Genomic DNA, 24,668 nt, shown 5'->3' with positions numbered 1-24,668 from the left:
TCAGGCCGAAAATAAGCCCCCGCAAAAAACTGTTCAGAAATTACTATCGCTAACGCAAAATAATGAGAAAACTACACAGTGTTGAAGAAAAAGGCCTTTTAATGCAATATCATTCGATAAACATCAAAAAATAAAGTTTCAAATAAAGCATACTAAATTAGATGGAGCGTTGGAGCTGATTTTAAAATAATTATTTCTCAAAAGTTCAACGCTTTTGAAAGCAATCACAGTGATGAATCAGACATTGGAGGGATATGCATCACGTTTCTGGAAAAACATTTTTCGGCCAAAGTATATTGACTTTGTACAAAGCGTTCAAAGTTACCGTGTTTACCGTTATCCTGCTACTTCGGCGAAACACTTCTCTTTTGCCAATACGGCCGTGGATAGCGTTGTAAACGCCACTTTAAACCTTGCTAGGCATTCAAAGACCATCCTAAGTAGAAGGACGTAGAATTAAAAGAGAAAGGAAGATGAAAAATACGCAGAAAAAGGAAATAAAAACTCGAAATTACCATCGATATCTGCTAACGAAAGTTGAATCTGGAAATGTCGTGGCGTGACAGCGGCCATTGACGTCATTTGTATAAATAGCGGCGGAATCCAAACGAATGCACAAATAGGAAAACAATTTTTCCCGGCCAGAAAACGTTTAGTGGAACAATGTTATGTTATTTTTCACAAATGATGGTCACTGAAAAAGAAATACTTCCCCAACCACCACACCGTTTTGGCCGCAGCGTGATCTGAGTTATGGGGTCCATAAGGACATTGCAGACTCGTTTTCCCACGCTCTTGCGACTTGACGTGACAAACGACGTCAATGGCCGCTGTCACGCCACGACATTTTCCAGATTCAACTTTCGTTAGCAGATGGTAATTTCGAGTTATTTTCTTTTTCTGCGTATTTTTCATCTTCCTTTCTCTTTTAATTCTACGTTCTTCTACTCAGGATGGTCTTTGAATGCCTAGCAAGGTTTAAAGTGGCGTTTACAACGCTATCCACGGCCGTATTGGCAAAAGAGAAGTGTTTCGCCGAAGTAGCAGGATAACGGTAAACACGGTAACTTTGAACGCTTTGTACAAAGTCAATATACTTTGGCCGAAAAATGTTTTTCCAGAAACGTGATGTATATCCCTCCAATGTCTAATTCATCACTGTGATTGCTTTCAAAAGCGTTGAACTTTTGAGAAATAGTTATTTTAAAATCAGCTCCAACACTCCATTTAATTTAATATGCAATATTTGAAACTTTATTTGTTAATCGCTTCGGCAGTTTTTTGATGTTTATCGAATGATATTGCATTAAAAGGCCTTTTTCTTCAACACTGTGTAGTTTTCTCATTATTTTGCGTTGCGATAGTAATTTCTGAACAGTTTTTTGCCGGGGCTTATTTTCGGCCTGATTTTGCTGCTATCAGACGGAAAAAGTTTGCGGCTCAATACCTTTGGTTTAAAGCGAAACTGAAACAAAAGAAATTCATTTTTAAATAGTATTCGGTAACTTCTGCTTGGGAGAGAAAAATCGGCCGATTTTATTTTTTAGCCGGAAATCATCGGTCGTTTCTTAGGCGCAGGGCCTCTTAAACGAACCGATAACCGTCTTGTTTACAGTCTGTCAGACCATATAGGTCATAAAGCTACTTTTCGGGCGTATTAATACGTTCATATGGGAAGAGGAAGTTTGCTGTGTTAAGTCTTGAAAAGCAGCTGGTTGCAATCGCCTAACGGTGCGTGTGCAGAGCTTGCGTGACTCTTTCTCCATACCCGCTCACGTGACGTTTATTTTTCCGGTTTACGGCTCAGTATTTCGGTCAGCAGTACGATTAAAGATGGCGGCAGTTATCGGAAGCCCGCCAGGGTTTCAAGAACTCTTTACAAATATATCTTCCAAGTTTAACCCAACAGAATCAGAAGATGTTGTGCAATCACTGAAAAGGAATTATGGAGGCAAATTTAACTCGCTCGATAGTCAAGACTTGCTGTCAAGTTTGCACCTTTTATTGAAGCATGGATTTGTGTCTGACAGCAAACTCACGCTGATCGAAGAGTTTGTCGCCCCGAAATCGACGAAACAGAAAGAACAGATCAAGGAAATGATCAAGAGCTTCAAGGACTCTCGGGAGCAAGAAGTTGATTCAGAGAAGGAATTGCCAGGGCGACAAGATGAAATCAAGAAAATTACGAAAAAGCTTGAAACTAAAGGACAGTCGCTGGTTGTGAATTTGTTTGGATCGGCTGGAGTGGGAAAGACAACACTAGCAAAGAAAGTTTGTTCCAAATGGCAAGGAAAGCGTTTTGTTTGTGATCTAAGAGAAGCTAAAGATATGAGGGCCATTTATCTCAACATGATGAGTTCCCTTGGACTAACTGTTCCCATCGGCTACGTTGATCAGAATTCTATTGTTTCAAAAATTCATGAGAGCATTCATGTGTTAAATCAGCCAGTTCTCTTCCTACTCGATAATGTTGAACAGTTCACCACTGGACAAGGGAAGGAAGGCAAGAACTTGAAAACAGCTTTTGTGCAATTTCTAGGAAGGCTTTCAGAATTTGATGGGAAAGACAAGAAAACATCCTTAAAACTGCTCCTGACATCCAGGACTCAATTGCAAGATTGCAAAAAAGTAGACAATTTTGAGGTTAAGTCTCTTGAAAGTTCCTTTTCAGAGGAAATACTGATTTGCAAGGGAATAGTAAATGTTAACGCCCACCAAAAGAATGAATTAATTAGTATTTCCAAAGGGATACCACTTCTTTTGAAAGGTCTGGCTGCTATTTTGCGACAAGAAAGAAAATCTCCCAATGATCTCATTGCTGGAGTTGAGAAAGGGAAAAGTGTCACTTTAAAGAAATCAAAATTGGGAGACGATGCCAAAGAAAAGCCATTCAATTTTGAAGAAGAAGGGATGGATAAAGGTCAGCTGTCTGTAATTATGGAAATGTTCAATACACTTCCTACTGATAGCTTGAAAGTGTCTGCTGTATCAGTTTCATTGTTCTGTGGTCCTTTCTCTGCTTCCACAGCTGCTGAGATCCTTGGCCTCAGCCCAACAGAGGCGCTGGCTCAGCTGGAGGGACTGGTAACAAATGCAATCATTTCTGTGGTTAATGAAGAAGCAAAAGGAGTGATGTATGACATTCACCCACTTTTAAGAAAATATGCTGACAGTATCAAGGATGATGAAAAATTCTGCATGGCTCACCTTGAAGCCAAGGGACGTTTCCATCAGCACTTTATGGCAAAGATGAAAAAGATCGCAAAACGGATTGAGCCTGACTATGTTAGAGCATTCCAGTTGTTCGAGACTGACAGAGCAAACTATGAGTTCACTGTTGAGATCTCCTTGCACTCAGACTATTTCAGTGTTCCCGGAGAGTTTCGTGAGAATGCTTTGATTGCATCACTTTTCAATGCTATGCTGACTGAGGACAAACAGATCAAGTTGTTTCATTCCTGGGCCAAGATGTGTGAAGAGGATGGGCGATCAGGTAAGGGCTAGCAGTTATACATGTGTCCTTTAATATGTGGAACTCTGTTGAAATATTATTTAATTATTGTGGTGTTGTCAATCATTCATGTAAATTAACATCATCTTCTGAATTATGAGAAGCTGAAAGAATTTTGTCAAGTTTTAATATTGTTTCCACCTGCTGCTACAGTTAAACATTAGGGATCTTAAAATGGAAAATCTTGCTGATTCATTATCTATCATTTCTGGAGGGCATTTCTCACTTCAATTATTGTTATTCTTAATTTTCTATGTTCAGTAAGGCCCTTTTACCCCCCAAAATGATTTCTAATATATATCCAATTTGTGAGATTCAGATACCTGGAAGTTGGTGGGAGGTGTAAGGGTTTCTTCTGGCTGTCCCAAACAAAGGTAGCAAACGTCTACTAGAGTGATCATACCAATCAATATTAAGGCTGAATGGTACCCTCAAACATAGACATTTTTGTATTAAAGGAGAAGGTCACTCTAAAATTCGTGTATTTTTTTCATCAGCAATAAGAAGTTCACATTGATTTAGTTATTCGCCCTTGTTTTAGCTTCTGAGGTTGATGCGATCCCAATGAAAAAGTACCTTCAAGGGGACAGCTGGACCCATGGCTTTTTCTTGAAATTCGAGCCCTGTAGTCTAGCAAGGAGCTTCAATTTCTTGCGCAGAAATAAAGTTTACCAAATTGAGTCAACGACAGTTTTGCTGGACAAATATATTGTTAAAACATGAAAAGTATAACTGATAGTTACTTCTTTTCGTTCCTTCCTTGCGATGTGCCGTTGGCTTGCAATGCGTACCTTTACAAGGGCCTTCCGTTGAAAAATTGTCGGGAAAGCATTTTTCTTCGATGACCTCCTTGTGTTTCTACCCACAAGCTCAAATCGATATTCAGTTTTAAAACAAATGTCTGTGAAATGCTCGTTGCTTGCATACACATTTTCAAGTTTTTTTGGCATGAATCTCTCACCCCGACGTGGCTGTTCGAGCCACTTCTTTGGCAATGTTTTGTTCTTTGCAGGCAAATTAAGGAAAGTCACTCCTCTTTCCCTATCCTTTCCGGTTTGGGTTTTACAGCCCGGGTCGAACACGATAGCATTTTCAGTTCACAACTGAATAAACGAGTTAAACACAGAAAAGAAGAGCTTCAGCCTTTGAGCTTTGTGCCAGTTCGGACAGAATGACACCACGGATATGCAGCCTGGCCTTCAAGGTACTGTTCAAAATTGTGGCTTCCGTTGTCGAGCTTTTCACTTCTTTTTCATTGGGATCACGTCTACTTCAAAAGCTTAAGCAACGGTGAGTAATTTAACTCAATGTGGACTTTTTAATGCTGACAGAAAAAAAATACAGGGTTTTTGGAGTAACCTTCTCCTTTATGTTTTAACAAGTTATCCTTAATGCCATGTTATTAAGTTTAACAAGTAAAATTGTTTGACACCAATTACAACATAAATAGTTACCATGGAAACCATGTCATGCCCTCAAAACATTTGTTTCATAGCCTTCACGCCAACAGCTATATCTCTTTGCCAAAGAAACATTTGATTCTGAAATTTTCAGAATATGTTTAACATACATAGAGCTGTGATATGAACCTAAAACCTCAACCTTTTTGCCCTTAATTTACAATGTGAAAGGGAATGTAATTAATTCATGACCACACCTATTGACAAGATTGGTCGAACAATGTGTGACAAATAAAGGGCATGACTTAATGCGGGTTCATACACGGCACAAAAAATTGGATTTACTCTAAATTTGATCCTGATCAAAGTCGAGGTCAAATATGATCATAGCTTTGATCCAAACTTTGACGTGCGTCAAATGTATGTCAAAACTGTCATGGCTTTGCCGATACATTTGATCCATGACAAAGACGAGGGCAAATGTGATGTTAACTTTGACTCCACCTTTGACCCACGTCAAAGGAGGAATCAAATATCGTATGGATTTGCTATACATTTGATCCCTGTCAAAGGTGAGGTCAAACATGTTGATAACTTTGACTTAAGTTTTGACGCGCGTTAAAGGCATTCAAAGACACCACGGCCTTGCGTACCTTTGATCTTTTATGTCAAAGGCGTTCAAAGACACCACGGGTTTGCATACCTTTGATCTCTTATGTCAAAGGCGTTCAAAGGCACCATGGCTTTGTACAACTTTGATCCTACGTCATGTCATGTCAAAGGCGAGGTCAAATATGGCCATATCCTGCGACTCCTCTTTTTACGCCTTAATAGCCTGCGTTTTCATATTTTTTCTGTTTTAACGATTAACTGAAAGCTGATGAAAGCTTGCTTTCTTGCCAATGTGTATTTTTTTAATAAAAAAGTTTTCACTTGACCTGGAGGTGGCACAAGAAAACAGCTCGAAAACAGCGGGAAAAACGCGGTTGCCAGCAGCTTCCCGCATTTTTCTGGCCAATCAGAGAGGAGACTAAAGGTCAACGAAGTCGGCTGGGAGGAAAGCAGACATTTTTATTATTTGGCTTCATTATGGCGGCTCTGGTGAGATTTTCATCGTGTTTTGGACCAGGAAAGGTAAGTCTTTGAATTTCGTTCATTTTTTTCAATGTTCAGAGAATAACGGAGTTGAAAAAGTAAACTAAACGCAGCAATGGCTACATAAAGGAATAAAGAGCTATGAATGAGAATTGTGTATATTCATAGCAGGACAGATCCTCGGCGAAAACATTTTGGTCGAAGGTTAATTGCACTTGACTGAATCTCAGTTGATCGGCAAAGCTCTTCGTTAAGGAAAGGCAAGGCTTAATTTTCAATTCATATATACCTATTTACAAAAGTTGACAAAGATAATATTTGTTCCTTACTCAGTCAAGTCTAGTGCATTAAATTGCTCAGTCAAGTCTTGTGCATTAAATTGAAGTGTCTTGTTCATTGATGTTGAATGAATGAATGTGGTTTAGCGTGGTCTGTACTCTTATTGACAATGATACTCACCATCACAGTGGTCAAAATGTTGTGGACTCATGAAACACAACCAAGTGAGTCCACAACAAATTTTGACCACTGCAAAGCCGTGGTGTCAGTAGCAACTGTAGTAAAAATATGTTTTGATATTTGTTGTATCAGGCTTTTGGATCAGTCATTTGGAACTCCACTATCTCCTGGCCAACCCCCTCCCCCCCCCCCCCCCCCCCCGAACCTGCCAGGCATTTGACATTTTGAACTGTCTCCTGGGCTAAGAATGGTGTCATACCAGGTGATCAAATGCACCTACCCTGTGACATTTGCAAAACTGAGTAATAGAAATATAGATTGAGTGTCAGTGGAGTGTTGATTGAGTATCGATCAGGTGTTGATCGAGTGACGATTGAGAGTATCAATCAAGGGTATCCATCGACACTTGACCATGGATGTCTTTAGTACACATAATCCAGCTTATCTTTAGTGGGTGAAATTGTTACAATGTTTGATAAAAATCAAACTTGCCATCAGTTGCAAATTAAAAAGCTGACCTCATAATAATATTATTATGTGACCTCTCTGGACAGTACCAATAGTTTTAGAGTTTCATGTCTTGGTCTTTTAAGCAGTAGACAATTAAATGCCAATTAAAAACTGACTAGTGGAAATTTGCTCATGAATGTTGTTTTTATCCTTCAGCTAGCCATTCTAGGAGAACTGAAGATATTAACAGAATAAATTGGGAGAGGATACAATATACATGTACAACTCTGTAGTTCATAGTCAACTCAGATGCTGTTTAATCATGCAGTGCTCCAAAGTGTGCAAACATCACAACATTTTGGTAAGCAAAAGGCTGGAATATTCATTTGTTATTTCTATATTTTGCAGCATAGACCATCTTATAACTCTTCAGCCACAACTTTTTATATCTTTTTCCAGCAAAGAAAGTATATAAATAGATTTTAAAAACCTGGCTATAATTTATTAATATTATTTTAATTGATCATTTTTATTATAGTCTCATCACTCTGTGAAAAAAAGTTGTTTCTTTTTGGTTCATTTAAAGACATTGAGTGAGGAAATGTTGTCTTTCTTGTCTTATGGGACAAATACATCAACCGGCTCACCTGGACGAAAATTAAGAAATTAAAATGTTATTGAAAACATGCAAGGGATGGGAATCTTTTTGGTAAATGAATCAAAGTTGCAGAATGTTGCAACCCAGTCTCAGGAAATGTTGGTTTTTGATTGGTAAAAGCTGAGTTTTGAATCTAAATTTTGAGTGGTTGTCTGCGGTATCAACTGTTTTGGTTTGGCCATCAGGTTTCGGGGATTTGATAATAACTTAGTAAAAGTAAATTGACAAAGACCTTTATTTGATTTACTCAATCAAAAATTTTGGCAGCAAATTTGTCTGGATAATGGCCATTTCCCTCTATGAGATGTGGCTGCTGGGAATCATAGTGGTTGTATTCATCATCTTGCACTGGATTTTTGTTTCAATGAATGCAACAGCTATGCGATTCCATGCAGGCATGTCTCATGTTAAATTATTTAATTTCAGGAATTTTTTTCAGTGGAAAAAAAAGTGTACAAGTAGTTGCTAACTGTTTACTAATCAAATGTGCAATTATTTTTACTTTTCACATATGATCTACAAGTAAAATAAGGAAAAAGATAACACTACTGATCATGAAGAGATCTGTGGAAATTACACAGGCACAGCAATATTCCCAAAGGTGTGTGTACATGTATTCCTCATTTGTTGTCACAGTTTATGTCAGATTTGTTGGTTTTTTAGATTGCTATTTTGCAACCATAAAAGATCTTTGTTGTGAGATGTCTGTAAGAGACAGGCAGACAGATGGACTGGTAAACTGGCTTTAGGCTTTTTGTTTATTTGTGCCAAGCTGTGCACTTTTAAAATGACCCCAAGTCTTTGTTCTCTTATGAAATTGTAACTGGGGATAAGCCCTTGTTCAGCTGGCGAAATTAGCTTGTTAAACTGGCTCTTAATGACATACCTGTGTGACCAAATCTCTAAGTAGAATGGAGAGAAATACAAAAAAAGACTACCAATTGAGTCCCCTCTTCTATCCTTGACTCATGCGTGTCTCTGAAAAGTGTTATGCACTCTGATGAAAATATTTGTCCACAGACAGTACCAGTTCCCAGATTACCAAACAGTTTTCTTAATAGAGCAAAGCTCAAGGAAAACCGTGAGCTTTGAGGAGCACATAATGCCAAAGACATATATCCTTACATATTTTTAAAATCAAAATATAGAGCTATTGTGTTAATTATCCTCAGTCAAGTATATTATGCAACACACTGGATCTTTTGAAAATGAGGAATATTACTCATATTTTGCCCTGTTTTACCTGGGGCATATTCGGTCACGTGATGCGTTTAGACCAACCACGTGAGCGAAAATATGTTTATGGACTACAGACAAGACTATTTTCACCGTTCTTTTGTTAGTGGACTGAGTTTAAGATTAAAATTCCAAATCTGCGGTAAAATTAAATACATATTTGCTATTGACAGAAGCACAAACTATTCGAAGGAGGAGTAATGATCTGATTGGTCACGTTTTATTAATGTGATATTGGCAAAAACCATGGGTCAACTTTAAGGAATAGAATGCCAAGATTCACCCTTAATATTCATTTCCAACGTTTTTGTCTGTTTGCTTCTGTTTAGACAAATGCGGACAAGCAATGGTTGACAGGATGGACTTATCCGGTGAAGATGCATTGATTAATTTCGTCAACGCCTTAGACTTTGTCAAAATGTGTCTTCCCTAGAAAGCATGGGGATTCAGTTGGCATTGACCCCAAAAAGGCAGTTTAACCACTTTGATGAGAAAGAGGTGGAAAACACTGTATTCCATTCCACTGATAATGCAAGAATTAGCAAGTGCAAGCAACAGAAAGGGGGAATTGCCAAAACATTAGGAGTTCCATACAACGGACTGTACATGCCATCTGGAAAGGACGCTTTTACACTAGTTGACTTTTGTGCAAAGTTTGCCATATCTTTCCCGAAATTTTGCGGTTATCCTCTCTATTGTCTAGTCTGGTCTAGTAAATTAGAGGAACTGAGAATTTAGCCATAGTACTTCAATGTTAGATAAATGCGCTTTATACCATGGAAGATTTGTTGACTGTTGTTTTCACGATAGATAGAACAATGTTTTCCTCATGATCAGTCGCATTACGTGTAGTTTGAAACCAAGCCTGTAACGTGCCTTTTTGAAATATGAAGCCTAAAACAATTATGTAAGGTACTTGAAGGTATTTACTCTCGATAGAAACGGGAAAAAATAAAATTAAAACAGATGAATTAAGTTGAGTATATTTATTTTCCTAAAATCAGGTGCAATGATCTTTCCGGGCCGCTTTTCCGTTAACATTTGTCAAGAGTTTTGGTACAAAATAACCTTATTAAAGCTCATATAATTTTCAAAACTTGTCAGACACAAAACAAGAGTACGGATATGATTGCATCCTTCGTACGCGGTGCTAAAAAGCTAGTGTAGCAAGCAGAAAAATGCGTATAAGATGTGGATCGCGCGAAACGTGATCAACGGTCGCGAATCGCGAAAGAGGAGCGCGAGCGAGAAGTTCGGGCAGACGCGCGAGCGCGGAACGCGTGGAGCACCTTTGACAAACCTTTGGTCTGCGTCACAGCCATCTTCGACCACGTCTTTAGCAAACCTCTGACTTGTGTCGCAGACAAATTTGATTACACTTTTGACCCACCTTTGACAATGCGTAAAGGCGTATCAAAGGATCACCTTTAACCCTAAAAACAAAGGCGTTCAGAGGTGAGTAAAAACGGCCTTTCACGCCTTTGATTTGGTTGTAAAGGTTTATTCAAAGATGATCTTTGATTCGCGTCACAGATCGTCAAAAGCGTACAAAGGAGGCCTTTACAAAACCTTTAACCACACATTTTTCGTGCCGTGATATTACAGAAGTACTATAGCAACCAAGCGTGGTGTCTTACAAACATGCTAAAAAGGGTGAACGTTTACTCTTTTTGCAAAAAGGTATCATTCATAATGATTAACAATGATTCAAGGTACGAAAACTACCTAAAAGCGTTATTTCACAATTTCACCAAATTTGACGAAAATTGAAGTGCCATTCCACCTTAATTAATCCATTGATATCGATGATCGACGACTATTCAATGAAGAGGATTTTTATGACCTTTTATCGATTGGTTATTTCATTTGTGTATTTGTGTGGCTTACTAGCCACACTAAAATTTGACATCCGAGAGGTTTGCAGTTTGCGAGAACATATGTCGCATATTTGTTACCGAATTCGCATATTTGCTGGCAAATTTGAGATAAGGCTGAAGTGCTCAGAGCAAGGTTTCTTGCGTATTACAGTAGTTAACACTCGCGTTCCAATCTAGTGGACCCGAGTTCGATTCCAGGATCCGTCGGATATTTCTTCCTTCCTCCCTCCCTCCCTCCCTCCCTCCCTCCCTCCCTTCCTTCCTTTTCTTTTTAGCCACTGGTCTTTTTTTTTTCTTGTTTAGCTCTTTTTTTCAGTGAAGAACACCCATGAATTGCATCCGATGGCTTACATGCTGTGTGTTTCTAATTCATAGAAAATCTTCGATTTCTCTAAAGATCTTTCACATCTACCCTGCGAGTAGACGCTTCGATCTTATTCGCAGCCTATTGTGATTTGTTGTCCAAACAGCCGCGCACTCGAAGTAGCGGCGCTGAGTCGCGCGTAATGCAGACTAGCTGTCTTCAGGCGTCATGAAAAACATGTTGGGCAACATTTATCGGTTTCAATTAGGCGACGAGAAGTGTACAAGGTAAAGTGGCTTAATCGAGAATGAGTAAATCCATCTGAGCGATGCAGTTCATTTCGTGCAGCTGTTCGTGTACGTCATGTAGTATCCATGAAAAGTCATTCGAGACTGAAATACAAAAGAGCTAAAAATAACGAGCTTGGTTTTCATCTTTTTTGTCCGCAATGCGGAGTTATTTTTTATGAAAAATTTCTTCCATTTTACGCAAAGCGTAGCTCATGTCAATCATCATTCACTGGGAAATCTACAGATTTGCTTATAGAGCACTTTGATTGTCTAGTCTTAAGTATCTCCCTGATTTCCCTGTGCACAGTGTACCCTTACCTTTTCTTTTGTTTGGGAAGGAGCCCTGGTTTACGTAGTGAAGACACCAGCAGGCTATTTTAGGGAAACCTCAGACACTGTTAGGAATTGGAGGGATGTGTGTTACATTTATGTGTACACGCTCTAGGGTTACTTTAAGGAGAAAAAAACAGACAAAGTCAGTTTTTCGTTTATCATTATCTCGTCTCACTTGTAGTTTATTTGGTCGTGTACAGGGTCTCTATGCCGGGCGCAATTAAAATGCTGGGAAGCTCGACAAGTTTCAGATGTTGATGGAACTGAGAAAGCATTTGAAGTGTTGAAAGAAGCGTCCTCTTCATTAGAAAATGTTCAAGACAAATCAAGTGAATCCTACAGGCTCAGCAAAGGACTTCTCCTGTATTCTCAGGGGGAGATCTACTGGAGGAAAAGAGACTACAAAAAAGCACTACAAACCTTGGAGTTATCATTACAATTCACAGAGGAACTCCTTAAAGCTCATACCGATGTTGCAAGGTGTTACAATGCGATTGGAAACTGCCATTTCCACCTCCAGAAACTGGAGAAAGCACTTGCGTTCTACAATATAGCATACAAAATGCAAGAGGAGTTGGCTGGTTCAGACTACCACCTCGACATGCCAATGTACAAGAATCAAATCGGCACAGTGTATGAGGATCAGGGAGACTATGAGAAGGCAGTGAAGTATTACAAGGATGCACTGAAACTTTTGGAAGAACTCAAACTCTCAGGTTTTCATGATGAAGCTCACTTCTGTAGAAATCTTGCCAATTCTCTCATGTTCCAAGAGAAGTATCCCGAAGCAGTTGAACCTGCAGACAGGGCCTACAAAATAAGAATGAAGCTTCTTGGGAATCACCCACTGACCGTGCGGAGCATTTTCCAGCGAGCAGTGATTCAGGCCAACTTTGGAGAATTCGCCAAAGCCTTGCAATTGTTCCTTGAAGCGTGGAAAATGGAGAAGTCGCTTGGTACAGGAAACCATAGTGAAGTGTGGCGAAAGATTATCACTGGTGTTGAGGACATGTATGAAAAGTCAGCGAAAAGAACGATGTCACAATATCTCGCAGTAATATTTGGTAAGAAAGGGCAATTTAGGAAAGATGCACTGAAGTTTTGCCAGCGCTTCTGGGATGAAGAGAAACGTTCGGCGCAGTTTAACTTCACCAAGTACAACAAAGAGATAATTGATGCCTTACTGTACCTGGTTCGTGACAAGAAAGACAAGGATGAAGTTGCAAAGGAGGCCCTATGGTTCTATGAAGGGATGCAGAGTGCTACTAACGAAGAGTTTCAAGAAGAGTTTGATAAGGAAACAGATAACAGTGTGCTTAATAAGATGTTGAAAGAAAGAGATGAATTATTGGACAAGGTAATTGAGTTTTGCCGTACCCTTGCCGAGCGTGAAAAACTTACGAGGCACAAAAACATCAAGTTGGCGCTCTACAAAAAGGTTCTTGTGAGACCAGACTTTGTCGGCGAGAAGGAAGATGGCTACGACAAAGCGACGCTAAAAATAAAGGTAGAACAGCTGTACCGAGATGCTGGTAAGGAGGAATATATTCCACAATTCCAAGAGAGCCTATTGAATACTTGGCAAACGCAGTGGGAAGAAGGGAAAGGTGGAGAAAAGATGAAGGAGTTTGGTTTGGCAAGGAAGAGAACGATCACTGGAATCCTCCAGTTATGTAAGGAACTTGAGAAGGAAGAAATGTTCAGAAGATATGGAAAAGAAGCACTGAGTTTTTATGAGAACTTATGGGAGGTGAAGCAGGCTACGATGGAACCTACGGAAGAAATGGAAAAGTTCCTCCTTGACGCCAAACGGTTAGCTTCGTCTATTGGAGACCATGGAAGGGAGAACATTTACGACAAGGCATTACAGGTATGTTTGTAAACCTCACTTGAGCTGCAATTTGTCCCTGTTTCAATTTCGACGATTTAAAACACGCTATGCGCGTATGAAGTTACACTGTACCGGGTTTCTTACTCTACTGATTTAGAAAGCCTGTTTTACAGTTACATGAAGCCTTTTTTAGCCACTAGAGTGAGGGCCCTCAGAATGCTTAACATAGTTTGAAGTGTGCAACTCCTGAGGTTTTCATCATGTCCACATTGAAATAAAGCTATCTTCGCTAATACATCTGTAAGCTAGATTGTGGGAGCTAAAAAGTGATATTTCGACCTTGTTACTGTCGAATTCATAATTGCAGTGGGATCGATAACTTCCATAAAAGTTGATTTGTTGCCCCGAGTGACAATGACAATTTAAACGTGTCGTGTATCATTTTGTCTAACAACTTACTTTTTGTATTGCTTAGACCCTGAAAAGAACTGGAAAACATCCAGGGGCCTTATTGGGACTAAAAGGTAATACTTGCTTCAAGTAGTTTATTTTTAGTCTTCAAAACGTATATTTCTAGTAAATTTCCTTATTTTTTGTAATTGAAGAGCAAGAGCTGGAGGAGCTAGAGAGTCCGGATGAGCAAGATCCTGACAAGATAAAAATACACGAGTGAGTATTAGTAAGGTCCTGAAGGCAGAGTCGTTTTGCCTGAGAATATCGGCGAAACAAAATACAGTCTTGATCCAGCGTACAATTTAATGTCTCTATACACGGAGTTAGAGGTCTGGCCCCGATTGTTCGAAGGCTGGATAACGCTATCCGTTAGATAAATCGGCGTCCACTGGATAAGTGTAAACAAAACAAACCACACTACCTGCTGGATAGTGTTTTATCCGGTGGATAGCGTTGTCCACCGTTTGAACGACCCGGGCCTGAACTCGATAATTCTAGCTGACTTGTATGTTAAGTGCTTTGCTTCTGCCTGTTTTCTCACGCATCGCCAGGTTTGTTGTTGCAAAGCTTGATGATTATGACGTCAGTGCGTGGCAGTGCGGAGATACCTTCTTCAAATCTGGGAATGGTAAAAGATCTAGAGAACTACATTAACTACTTTGAAGCTCACACTTATGTTCAGCGGGAGATTTCCGTTAACGTTTGAGGCAAAACTGACAATACTTGGAAAAAAAAAACTGATAAAATCCCTCCTCCCCTCCCTAATCAATTTGTGTTTGAAAAGTGTTATTAACATTGCTTTATTTTATGTTTATTACCTGTGAAGTGTATGAATTAAAGTTTGGTTTCATGTTTTCACAAATAATTTCATTTACATGAAACCTGAAAGAATGCCTTCTCTTTCAGAGGGACCGTAACTAATGAAGGCACTAACTGGGACCTGAAAGAATGGGCAGTACACGTGACATTCCCTCATGATGCTGTACCTGAGGCCACCGTGATAGATGTCTATAGATGGAAATCCACAGCGTGTTCACCCCAACTCCAAGAACACGAAGCTGTTGTAAGCAACGTGATTGAAATCTCGACGAACAGTGATGAAGCTCTGAAATTCAAAGCTGGGGTGAAGTTGGCACTCTCCCACAGTGCGGCTGACCTACATGGCTATGAACTAGTGGTATTTAAGTTGACTAACAAGAAGACAAATGAATGGGAGGACGTACGGGAAACTGAAAAGTTTCAGAGTCTGTCAGGTTAGCAGGCTTCCTTTTTACTTTTCCTTATCGTTGGTGGAATGGTCAATTCCATCGGACTTAGATTTGGAGTTCAAGAGAGTATGAGATGGTAGAATGATAAAGATGGACCGTTTTGAGGAAAACGCTTTAGCTTTCTTTTATCCTGGCTTTGAAACTTTGAATTTTCAATTTCCTTGCTACCGTTTTGTTTTGTTTTGTTTTGTTGTTTTTTTTTAACCAACAAACCCCTCAAACTTGACAGAAGCGACAACTTACCTGTGGGACCACTTGGGACCTAGATCCCTATGCAATCGTGCAGTTGATTTATATTATCTGGCCTAGCTTAAACCTTCCATACAGACGTGGTTAATGGTTCAAAAGAAACTAAAGGAAACAAGTAATAGTTTAAAGACTCCCTGTCAACGGAAATGCTTTGCGAGCGTTTGTTTTTGTTTTGATTCTGTCGTTGAAGAAAAGCATCAGAAAAATCAGAAGGATTTGGGGCATTTGGTGGTCTAAAATATAGTTTACAGATAAAACTGATATAAGATGTTTGCTCTAGTCACCATTTGGCTTAGAACTACTGTATTTTGAAATTCTGACTTCGCGTCGCGAGGTGACAACTGTCAGCTACAAGTTCCTGCCGCCGAACGGGTCCTGCAGAGACTTAAAACAATTCCATGTAAAAACATTGCTTTTAGTTCGCTTTTAGAAGCATGTATACAGAATGTACAGTACTTAATATTCTTAGCATGCTCTCTTGGTCATGATGTAGAATAAGAATAACGGTTATACAATCCAGATTGATGCCTCGGATTCCAGATTCTCTGCATTCCTTTTAGTCATCTTCACAGATCGTAATCTCTCATCGGTTTCGACTTGTGAACATGCACTCTAGATCTACAGAGTGCTCACTTTATTTCATCAGCCAATCAGATTTGACGAAATAAACTCTGGATCAGTGCAGAACGACTGGAAGTCTGTGAATAAGCAGCGTTCAAATTGGAACCGGTCAGTGGTTGTAATTCTTGGTCCTGCCAAAAAGTACCGTGATCTCTGTTGAAAAAAGTTGCTTATCATATGTATTTTTTTCCATCATACTGACAACAGACATTGAAGACAAAGATCCGTCGGCCAAAGATGTTCGTGACTTTCTGTTCCCCATTGTGCAAGCTGAGATAACAGAATGCTCAACCTACGCAGTAGTCTGTCGTCTAAAGTCATCCACACCTTACATCATCACATCTAACGGTGGTTCTTTCAACCTGCCTGAATATCCATATGTTTGCGTTACCATCCCTATGAAAGCTGTTGCGCCGGAAGCACAGATCCCTCTGCAAATAAAGGTAGGCCTGCTTGTACGAGGGAGTGGATTTGAAGGTTTAGTCACCTATTCCCAGTACACCAGAAATAACGCCACTGTTCAGGTTTCGGGTCATGTTTGTATCATTTTGTCTGTGTATTGGAATCCCTACGACGCGACTGTCTCGGTATATCGTATCGGCATTTTTGACCAGAAGAAAGCTTAGTCAGCTTTCTATGTAGCAGCCTCGTTGATAGTACCACCAGCTGGGTATGTCTTGAAATCACGTCACTTTTTTCTTGTCCCCTCTCGTCTAGGTGCAAGAAGTTCCTCGTGATGAATTTAAAGGCAAAGAGGTTGTGGTTGGACCCATATTGCGAATCTCCTGCCGTGAAGTCGTCGACTTCCTGAAGCCCGTCACGATCCAGTTGCCAGTGTCTCTAAGAACTGAACAGCTCGGCATTCCCGATGTGTCAAAATTTCGTGTTAGAGTACTATTTCTGAGGTCCGAGGATGAGCAAAGAGAATGGATTGAAATCACTGAAGATGTGAAGAACTCGATTAGATTTGACGGCAAGACAGTTAGATTCCAAGTCCAGCGTTTCTCTGGGTAGGAATGTGGTTCAAAGTTGTGTAGCAGTCTGTGAAGTAGTTAATCTCTCAGCGGGTTATACGAATAGCCGATGAATGCCAGGAGACATATAATCCTGTGAGGCTAAGCGCGGTTCAAAAGTCGTGGTCCAAAGGGCAATGTATGTTTTTGTTTTAGCGCGCTTTGACTCTCACCAATGAAGTGGAAAGCTTTTTTTAAGTATCATCAGCTGTTGACGCTTAATTTAACAAAAATTTAATGATACGTACTAAAGAAGAGAATAGTCGACTTCCGGTTGCTGTCCGTGACTCAAAAACTTATGTCAGTTATTCACTTCCCGTTTACCGCGCTATTATCGCGTTGAAGGCTTACTATATGTTAAGTCTTGTAGCTGTATGAGTGTCAGGTTTCTACTATCGAATCTTAAATTGTTTCACGTTTGTTTTCATTTGTTCCAGATATACGTTTCTTCTTGTAGGGCGCACAATAGCCTTCAGTGTTGCGAGCGTTACTGGCTATCTCTCAAGCCTCATCAGGTGCCCTCCACAGCTGCCAGTGTTCATTGCTTACTTTCCTCCAGGAGACCGGCCTGGCTCTCAGGATGCTTTACATCTCATTTGTTGTCCCTCTCACTTGAGACAAAAGGTGACAGAAGAGCTGAAAGATAAGAACATTACCTTCCCAAGTGAGGCTGATTCGCAGAAAGGAATGATACCAGGACATGACAAGGCATATGTTTCTCTCTCAGGGGGGATCAAGGCACTTGACAAAAATGTCATGGAAAACGTTTATCTCAGGTAGCTACATATACATCTATAAATTATGCGTGTACATATTTTTGAATGACGAAGAAACCCTAGTTTGTAAGATGTTGTAACGGCATTGACAATATTTCATCGTGAATTGATTGGCATTTGGATATTTTATTTCAATTTTATTAAAGTCAGAACAGCTCCAAAACTGAGTTAAAAAAAAAAAATACAAAAAATACATAAGAAATGTGAACAATTTGGAGCTAGATCCGCTAAAAATCATCCAAACTCGCAAAACGTAAAGTCACTTGACAAAAAAAAATTGAAAACTTGCACTTATATGCTGATTAAATGACAAAATATTGAAATCTGCCCAGCAACTGTTAGCGCCCCTCTTACCAGACTGAGTTTAACAACAGCAACAACGACAACAACAACAACAACAACAGCAACAACAACAACAACAACATAAAAGCTTTGCATGAGGGGTCGTGTAGTTTAGTAAAAGTTGAAGAAAACATAAATGTGTGTACTAATTATTTTGTGGGGGGGGGGGGGGGACAAGGGGGCGGAAGCCTGGGAGAAGAGGGGGCGGAAGGGTACGGGAGGCGGGAGAGGAAAGGGCAGGAAGCGGGAGTTCTAAGAGGGCGGGAAGTGGGAGAGAAATGCGAAACGCTATTTTTTTTTTTAAATTCAACAATGCGTTAGAACACTTTCAAAAACAAGAACCCAAAATATATTTGACTTGCATTTAACTTCTTCTCAGTCACTTCTGAGACTTCTGAGCAAACGAGCAAACGAAAATTTGCGCTTGGGCTGAAAAACAGGCCTACTTCCAATGAAATAGTAAACCCGTTTACAGTGGTTACGCCATAGGTGATGAAATGTCAAGCGGTATTAGTGTACATATGTTGCGTAAGCTGTCAAATTGCGAAAAGGTGAGACGAGCAGGCGATCTCAAATCAATGTCGTCCAAGACAATTTTATTACGTCTCGGTGTTTTGTATTCTTCGGTGCGGCAGTGAAAGGTCCGTGCATGGAAGACCTTCTTGGGAGCTTGCTCCTTACGACCATGCATGAGAACGGACCAAACATTTCACCGCGTGGTGTAGAGATGCCTCAACTGAATGCTGCTTTAATGAGCGCGCTGCAGAGTGTGGAGTGGTTCGTTTTACGTCCCGGTTTTTTTTTGTTTTAGACAAGTCCTACTTCCATGATTTAGTTGTCTGATCCCAATAAACGCCGGACTGGTTACTGGAAATACGTATACTTTATCAGAACACGAGACAAATTAGAATTAACTTTTGAGACCGTCGTCACTGAAAATGGATTTCAGAAACAAATCAGAAGAGCCGATGAAAATGGACTGTAATGGTAAAACTCAAAGAAGATAAACAAGTAGGTCAAAACTTCATTGAATTGAAACATATGGCAGTGGTAATCTTATTAAATTATTTAAAAACAAAGGAAATGCTTAAGAATTGCGAAGCTAAATGACTAGGATGTGTTTTGACTCTGCCAATTTACAGGGGACGGGAGCAGCACGGAAAAGGGCGGGAGGCGGGAGATAAAGGTACGGGAAGCGGGAGAGCAGGGTACGGGAGGCGGGAGGTTCTGGCCCCCCTGTCCCCTCCCTCCCTCCCTCCCCCCCCCCCCCCCACTATACTTTTTATAATGACCTCCTGGCGCTACTATCTCTTTTTTTATTCACCCAAATGATTACAGCTTATTACTATTACCTGCGTGTATTTGTCAGTAAACACATTCTGATATACTATGTATATTATTTAAAACAGGTTTGAAGGTGATAAACGAATTCAACGTCAAGTTGCAGTTCGTGTGATCAGTGACAAGGAATTGTGTGATGTGAAGTTTTACAGCAGCCCCAAACTTGAGGAAAACAACTTTGTGTGTGAATTATGCTTACAAGTACGAATGTCACCCCTGAAAGGAGAATTTAAGGTAAGACTAATCCGTAAGTTGCATTAGAATTGATGTATCACTGTGATAGGATGCCTTTAAGAAGAAGAGAGATACAAATCTACGCACATGTTTCCCTCCTTGAGAAATGTACTCGACAAATGCATACTTGGAAAGACTTTTCACCTTTTGGATAATTATTGAAAAACTCGCAGTTATGATTTGATCAATGCCTCTTTAAACCTGGTGTTATATCCAGCGAAGAATTTCAACTATTGCATTTTAGTTGTAAGGATAGATAGTATAACTTGAGGAAGAAATATGAAGAAAATCTCTCTTGGGAGTCCGAAATAAAGTGGAGCGTTCTTAGTGACATGGCCTCTTAACTGATCATTACACTGAGATACTCAGTGGCCCCACAAAAAAAAAAAAAAAAAAAAAAATCAAAATTGAACAACAGCCAAGTAACGACGCTACATTAATGTGTCATCCATATGCGACCATACTCAAGTTAATGGAGGAATCTCAAACAATTCCCGGCTCAAGGACTACGCTGCCGCTCATTATTGTTATAAGAATGCTTTTATTGATTCACTGTCACCTTGTTGCAGGTTTGTTCTGAAGTTGGCGTCGCTTCTACATCACAGATGGCATCTCTGCGACAGGATCCCATACACATCTTGAAAATTACTCTCCTCGCTGACGAGTGGGCCTCGTCAGCCGGTGGTTTGTCAACGTTAAACAGAGAGCTGGCAATTAATTTGGCAGCGCAACCTAATGTGGAAGTCACTCTCTTAGTTCCTGAGAAGGCTCAGATTACAGAAAAGCACAAGAAGGAGGCTAAGAGATCTGGCATAACTATTGCTAAGGCAAAGGAACGCCCGGGCTATGAAGATTCTCTTGATTGGTTAAGCTGGCCGCCGCATGACGTCACTATGGATGTTGTCATTGGTCATGGCATGAAGCTTGGTCGTCAAGGACAAGTTTTACGAGAATCTAAATCCTGTCAGTGGGTTCAATTGGTGCACACTGCTCAAGAACAACTAGGCATACACAAAAGTCATACTAATGCTGTATCTGAGGCTGCAAGAAAACATCAGATCGAAGTTAATCTCTGTAAACTGGCTGATCTTGTTGTACCGGTAGGACCGAAACTGGCAGAAGCTTATTCTTCATGTCTGCGATCTGAGGAAGGCAAGGATATTTTTGTCCTCACTCCAGGCCTTTTCAAGGAATTTGTACATTTAAAGCAACATCGTAATGAAAGCTCCGAGTTCAAAGTGTTGTTATGTGGCCGCAGTGATTCTAAGATTTTCGAGCTGAAGGGGTATGACATTGGTGCTAAAGCCTTTGCTGATCAGGAACTGAACGGGAGACCTTATCGTCTTCTATTTGTTGGTGCACCTGATGGAGAGGAAGACGAGGTAGCAAGTGAATTACTGAAATATGGTATTGCTAAAGAGCAGCTGACTGTTAGAAAATTTGTAGATAGCAGAGACAAAATGAAAGAGTTGTTCTCTGAAGTTGACCTAGTCATTATGCCGTCAAGAACCGAAGGCTTTGGTCTGATTGCTCTTGAAGCGTTATCTGCAGGTCTGCCCATTCTTGTGAGCGGCAATTCAGGCTTTGCTAAGGCATTGGGGGACTCCGAAATTGGCAATTTCTGTATTGTTGATTCCAAAGAGCCCAAAGACTGGGCGAAGAAAATCAAGGCTGTCCGGGAAAAACATGGAGAATGGCTGCAAGATATCCAAGCGTTACGGGAATCCTATGGAAAGGAGTACAGCTGGGAGAAACAGTGTATAGATCTTGTGAAAAAGTTACGAAAAATGGTTCACGGTATGAATTAATTGGTACTAGTAATTGTTATCGTAAGCGATACTGTAAATGTATGTAGTCATGAAAGTAAAAGACTACTTTGGTGTATTACATGTGTGTCAAGCTTCGAGTTATGATAGTCATATTAATTGATTTTAAAATATAGCAAGCAGGCTCCCAGTAGACTTGACTCCTTGAATATTTTTAAGTCTTTCCTTTTCTTACCTCCGTCAATTTAAAGAAGAAGTCTTGAACACTCTTCTATTTATACTGCGTACCGAATGCATCGCGTTCGAGTCATGTGTCTTGTACTGTAAACTAAAACAACTCTGTGGAAACCAATGATACAAAGTTGTAAATAACTTACAGGTGGCTTTCGAAATATTCGCGTCCCGAGCAGGATTCAAACCCACGTCTCCCCGCATCCTAGTAGGGCGTGATATCTGCTACACCATCGGGAAAACCACGTTGGATAAGTGGCAACGTATGGATGTGAGTAGATGAAGGGCGGCCAATCCAAGGGACATTTCTCCTTGTTGTCTTGAAGCCAAAATATATTGCTCTTCGGAAGAGCTTTTATGACGTTCAATATTCTTTGGATGCAATTGCTTGAGCGAAAAATTCTTAACGGAACATTATACGCTCGTTAAAAAAGAACAACGAAAAATAAAACACGCAAGTTGTTTTACAGTTGGTTGTTGATAGAAAAATTTAGGTGAGAATTGCTTGATGCAAGTCATTTGATGAGGTTGTCAGCTGATAGGAACTTGAGTAGTTTATCGATTTATTAGCAGTCCCACGTAGGAAGAACCATTTCTTTCTCAAGTGACTACGTAATGATTGCTTCGTGTTCTTTCTTAGGTACTGCCACGCCCCTGACCAGCCTTAGTTGATGAAAACGCATCAACTATGTTACAGATGGACGTGTTCATGTATTTGCAGCCCTCGGCACCGTAGCAATGCACAACTAAGCACAGGAATAGTGGATCACAGTAGATGCAGCCTTCTGTCCATGGGCAGTGACCAGACCAGTAGAACATTAGCACAAGTAGCCTTGAGAAGAAGGAAAATTTCTGTCAACCCAACAATGGAGTACCAGCAGGAAACGTAAGTGTCATGCTCGCCAATTAAAAGAAACGAACATATTTGTACGCGAAGTATTTGAAATTACGTGGGAGGTGTGATCGATGGTGGTCGAACATGCACCTTAATCGTGTAGTCTGTGGTAAAAACAAATTTGCGATGATTCCTGTCAATTGCTTCACGCATCCCGGCTTGCTGTTTATAATTATAAGACTTCTCCCGTTATTAGTTCGTCAGTAACGGATTTCCTTCAATCTAAGCTCAACAGTAAAATAAATGGTAGAACAAATATGCCGTTGTATATCGTCGTTTTCAAAACGGTAAATTTCCGAACTTGGAGCCAAAACATACCTTAAAAGAGTTCAAAATGGTAAGGACTAAAACATCAAGAAGAATCGACCGATGATAAAGAGGGTATTAATAATGGCTTAAGAACAATGATATCATACTTCGGGTTTACAACAGCCCTTCTTTCACAAGAAAGTCTGGACTTTCAGGTCCACGGTATGTAAATATCGCTATTTCAACGTAACCGAATTCATCGCTTATTACATTACATGTAACATTATCGAGTATTGAATTGTTTTGGTGTTAGAAACTAATGCGTTTTGGAATACCCTGAAAGACAACAACACGAATTTGGATGGCACAAATACTCTTTTAGAGAAGTCCACGCGCGTAAGACAGTAGTCTGTTATGCCATTTCCAATTCGCCTTCCTCTATATTGCAGTCACTTTGTTTTTACCTACCCACACGGAGGCCGCATTGGAAGGGGGACGATTTCGGTCTTTGGTCAACTTTTTTTTCCGGCAAACAGTAAAGATGAGTTGTATATGTTATTCCCGAGTATTTCTTTTATTAACGAGCGAAGGATTATCACTTTGATTACTTTTGTTTGTTATGAGGTCTCCTCCTCCTCCTCACATGATAAAAATATAAACAACAACAACAACAATAATGATAATGATAATGATAACGATAACGACAATGACGACGACGACGACGACGACAACGACAACGGCAACGGCAATGACAATGACAATGACAATGACAATGACAATGGCAATGACAATGACAATGACAATGACAGTGACAATGATATTGATAACAAACGTTCAAGGAGCTACGTCAAAGTCTAGCCTAAATAGTTTAAGTTCATCGTTTGTAATCCGTCTTTAACCTCTCCATCCTTAACCATCCTTGTGCATTTATGATTAATTATCTTCTTTTGGTGTTTTTCTATGTCAGTAAACTATTATTTTCAGGTTTCCTTCAATTTAAAGGTGATTTTCTAGATGGACAAAATAATTCAAAATACCATGTGTGAGCTCCTTTAAAGATGACGAGACGCAGCTATTTATTCCTTCCTGCCTGCCAGCTCTACCCTTCCTTTACTGTTTCGTTTATTTATTTATCTTCAATCATTTGGTTATTCGTTTGATTATTTTATCCCACAGATGCAGTTTTGAAAGACTGAGACTGTTGCTGAAAGTGCTGTTGGCAACGGCAGTATGTCATTTAATGCATACGCCCGAGTAAAAGTTGAGAAAAATCGGCTATCATGAAGTTCAACGTTTACCTTTTGAAGCTGATAAGCCGCAGTTAATATCAATTATATAGGATACCCAAACGAAGTTGAATCTAAGGTGTTCATTCTTGGAAAGTGAATATTCGCACAAATAAATTATTCACACTGAAACAAAATGAATGGACGATGAGAATGAAAGTATATTTCGCACTGTTTTTGTCTTATGAGTATCGTTTCTTTTGTCAGATAAATTTGATATTAGTTGTTTTTGTTATCAAGTGATTGCGTGAATGCATCAATAAAAAGAATGAGTTAATAATACTCTTTATTTTATGGCTAGCTCTGTGAGTGGGCAAGATGAACCAAATCCTGCGTTGTGATTGGCTACCCGAGCGTGAAAGATAGGAGTAGCAGTAGCAGCAGTAGCAGTAGTAGCAGCAGTAGTAGTAGCGGCAGTAACAGCAGGAGCAGCAGTAGCAGCAGGAGCAGTAGCAGTAGCAGCAGCAGCAGCAGCAGTAGTAGCAGCAGCAGCAACAGCA

General features: G+C 39.9%; 1 protein-coding gene and 1 long non-coding RNA gene across 5 annotated transcripts; both read left to right on the top strand.

The window, feature by feature from the left end:
- The first annotated feature begins 1,731 nt into the window (after nucleotides 1–1,731).
- On the top strand, nucleotides 1,732–24,377 carry LOC145495097 (uncharacterized). Of its 4 annotated transcripts, XM_081474669.1 has the most exons (14): nucleotides 1,776–2,920; nucleotides 3,029–3,493; nucleotides 11,814–13,483; nucleotides 13,920–13,968; nucleotides 14,050–14,113; nucleotides 14,804–15,150; nucleotides 16,243–16,478; nucleotides 16,753–17,045; nucleotides 17,486–17,824; nucleotides 19,576–19,741; nucleotides 20,311–21,538; nucleotides 21,887–22,009; nucleotides 22,379–22,624; nucleotides 24,059–24,377. In XM_081474669.1, exons 1-12 carry the CDS (start codon nucleotides 1,834–1,836, stop codon nucleotides 21,955–21,957), a joined length of 6,015 nt encoding a protein of 2,004 aa, XP_081330795.1. In that variant the 5' UTR covers nucleotides 1,776–1,833; the 3' UTR covers nucleotides 21,958–22,009; nucleotides 22,379–22,624; nucleotides 24,059–24,377. The 4 variants fall into 4 exon arrangements, with proteins under 4 accessions (XP_081330796.1, XP_081330795.1, XP_081330793.1 ...); XM_081474670.1 differs by having other exon boundaries at nucleotides 1,732–3,493; nucleotides 24,059–24,376; XM_081474667.1 differs by lacking the exon at nucleotides 21,887–22,009 and having other exon boundaries at nucleotides 1,776–3,493; nucleotides 24,059–24,376.
- On the top strand, nucleotides 6,425–10,554 carry LOC145495101 (uncharacterized). The gene is made up of 3 exons (XR_014050373.1): nucleotides 6,425–7,276; nucleotides 8,097–8,174; nucleotides 9,139–10,554. It is a non-coding gene; the product is annotated as an uncharacterized LOC145495101 (long non-coding RNA).
- Nucleotides 24,378–24,668: the final 291 nt, after the last annotated feature.

Source organism: Orbicella franksi, chromosome 8 (assembly GCF_964199315.1).
Source record: "Orbicella franksi chromosome 8, jaOrbFran1.1, whole genome shotgun sequence".
Lineage (NCBI taxonomy): Eukaryota > Metazoa > Cnidaria > Anthozoa > Scleractinia > Merulinidae > Orbicella > Orbicella franksi.
This window is presented reverse-complemented; position numbering and strand designations above follow the sequence as displayed.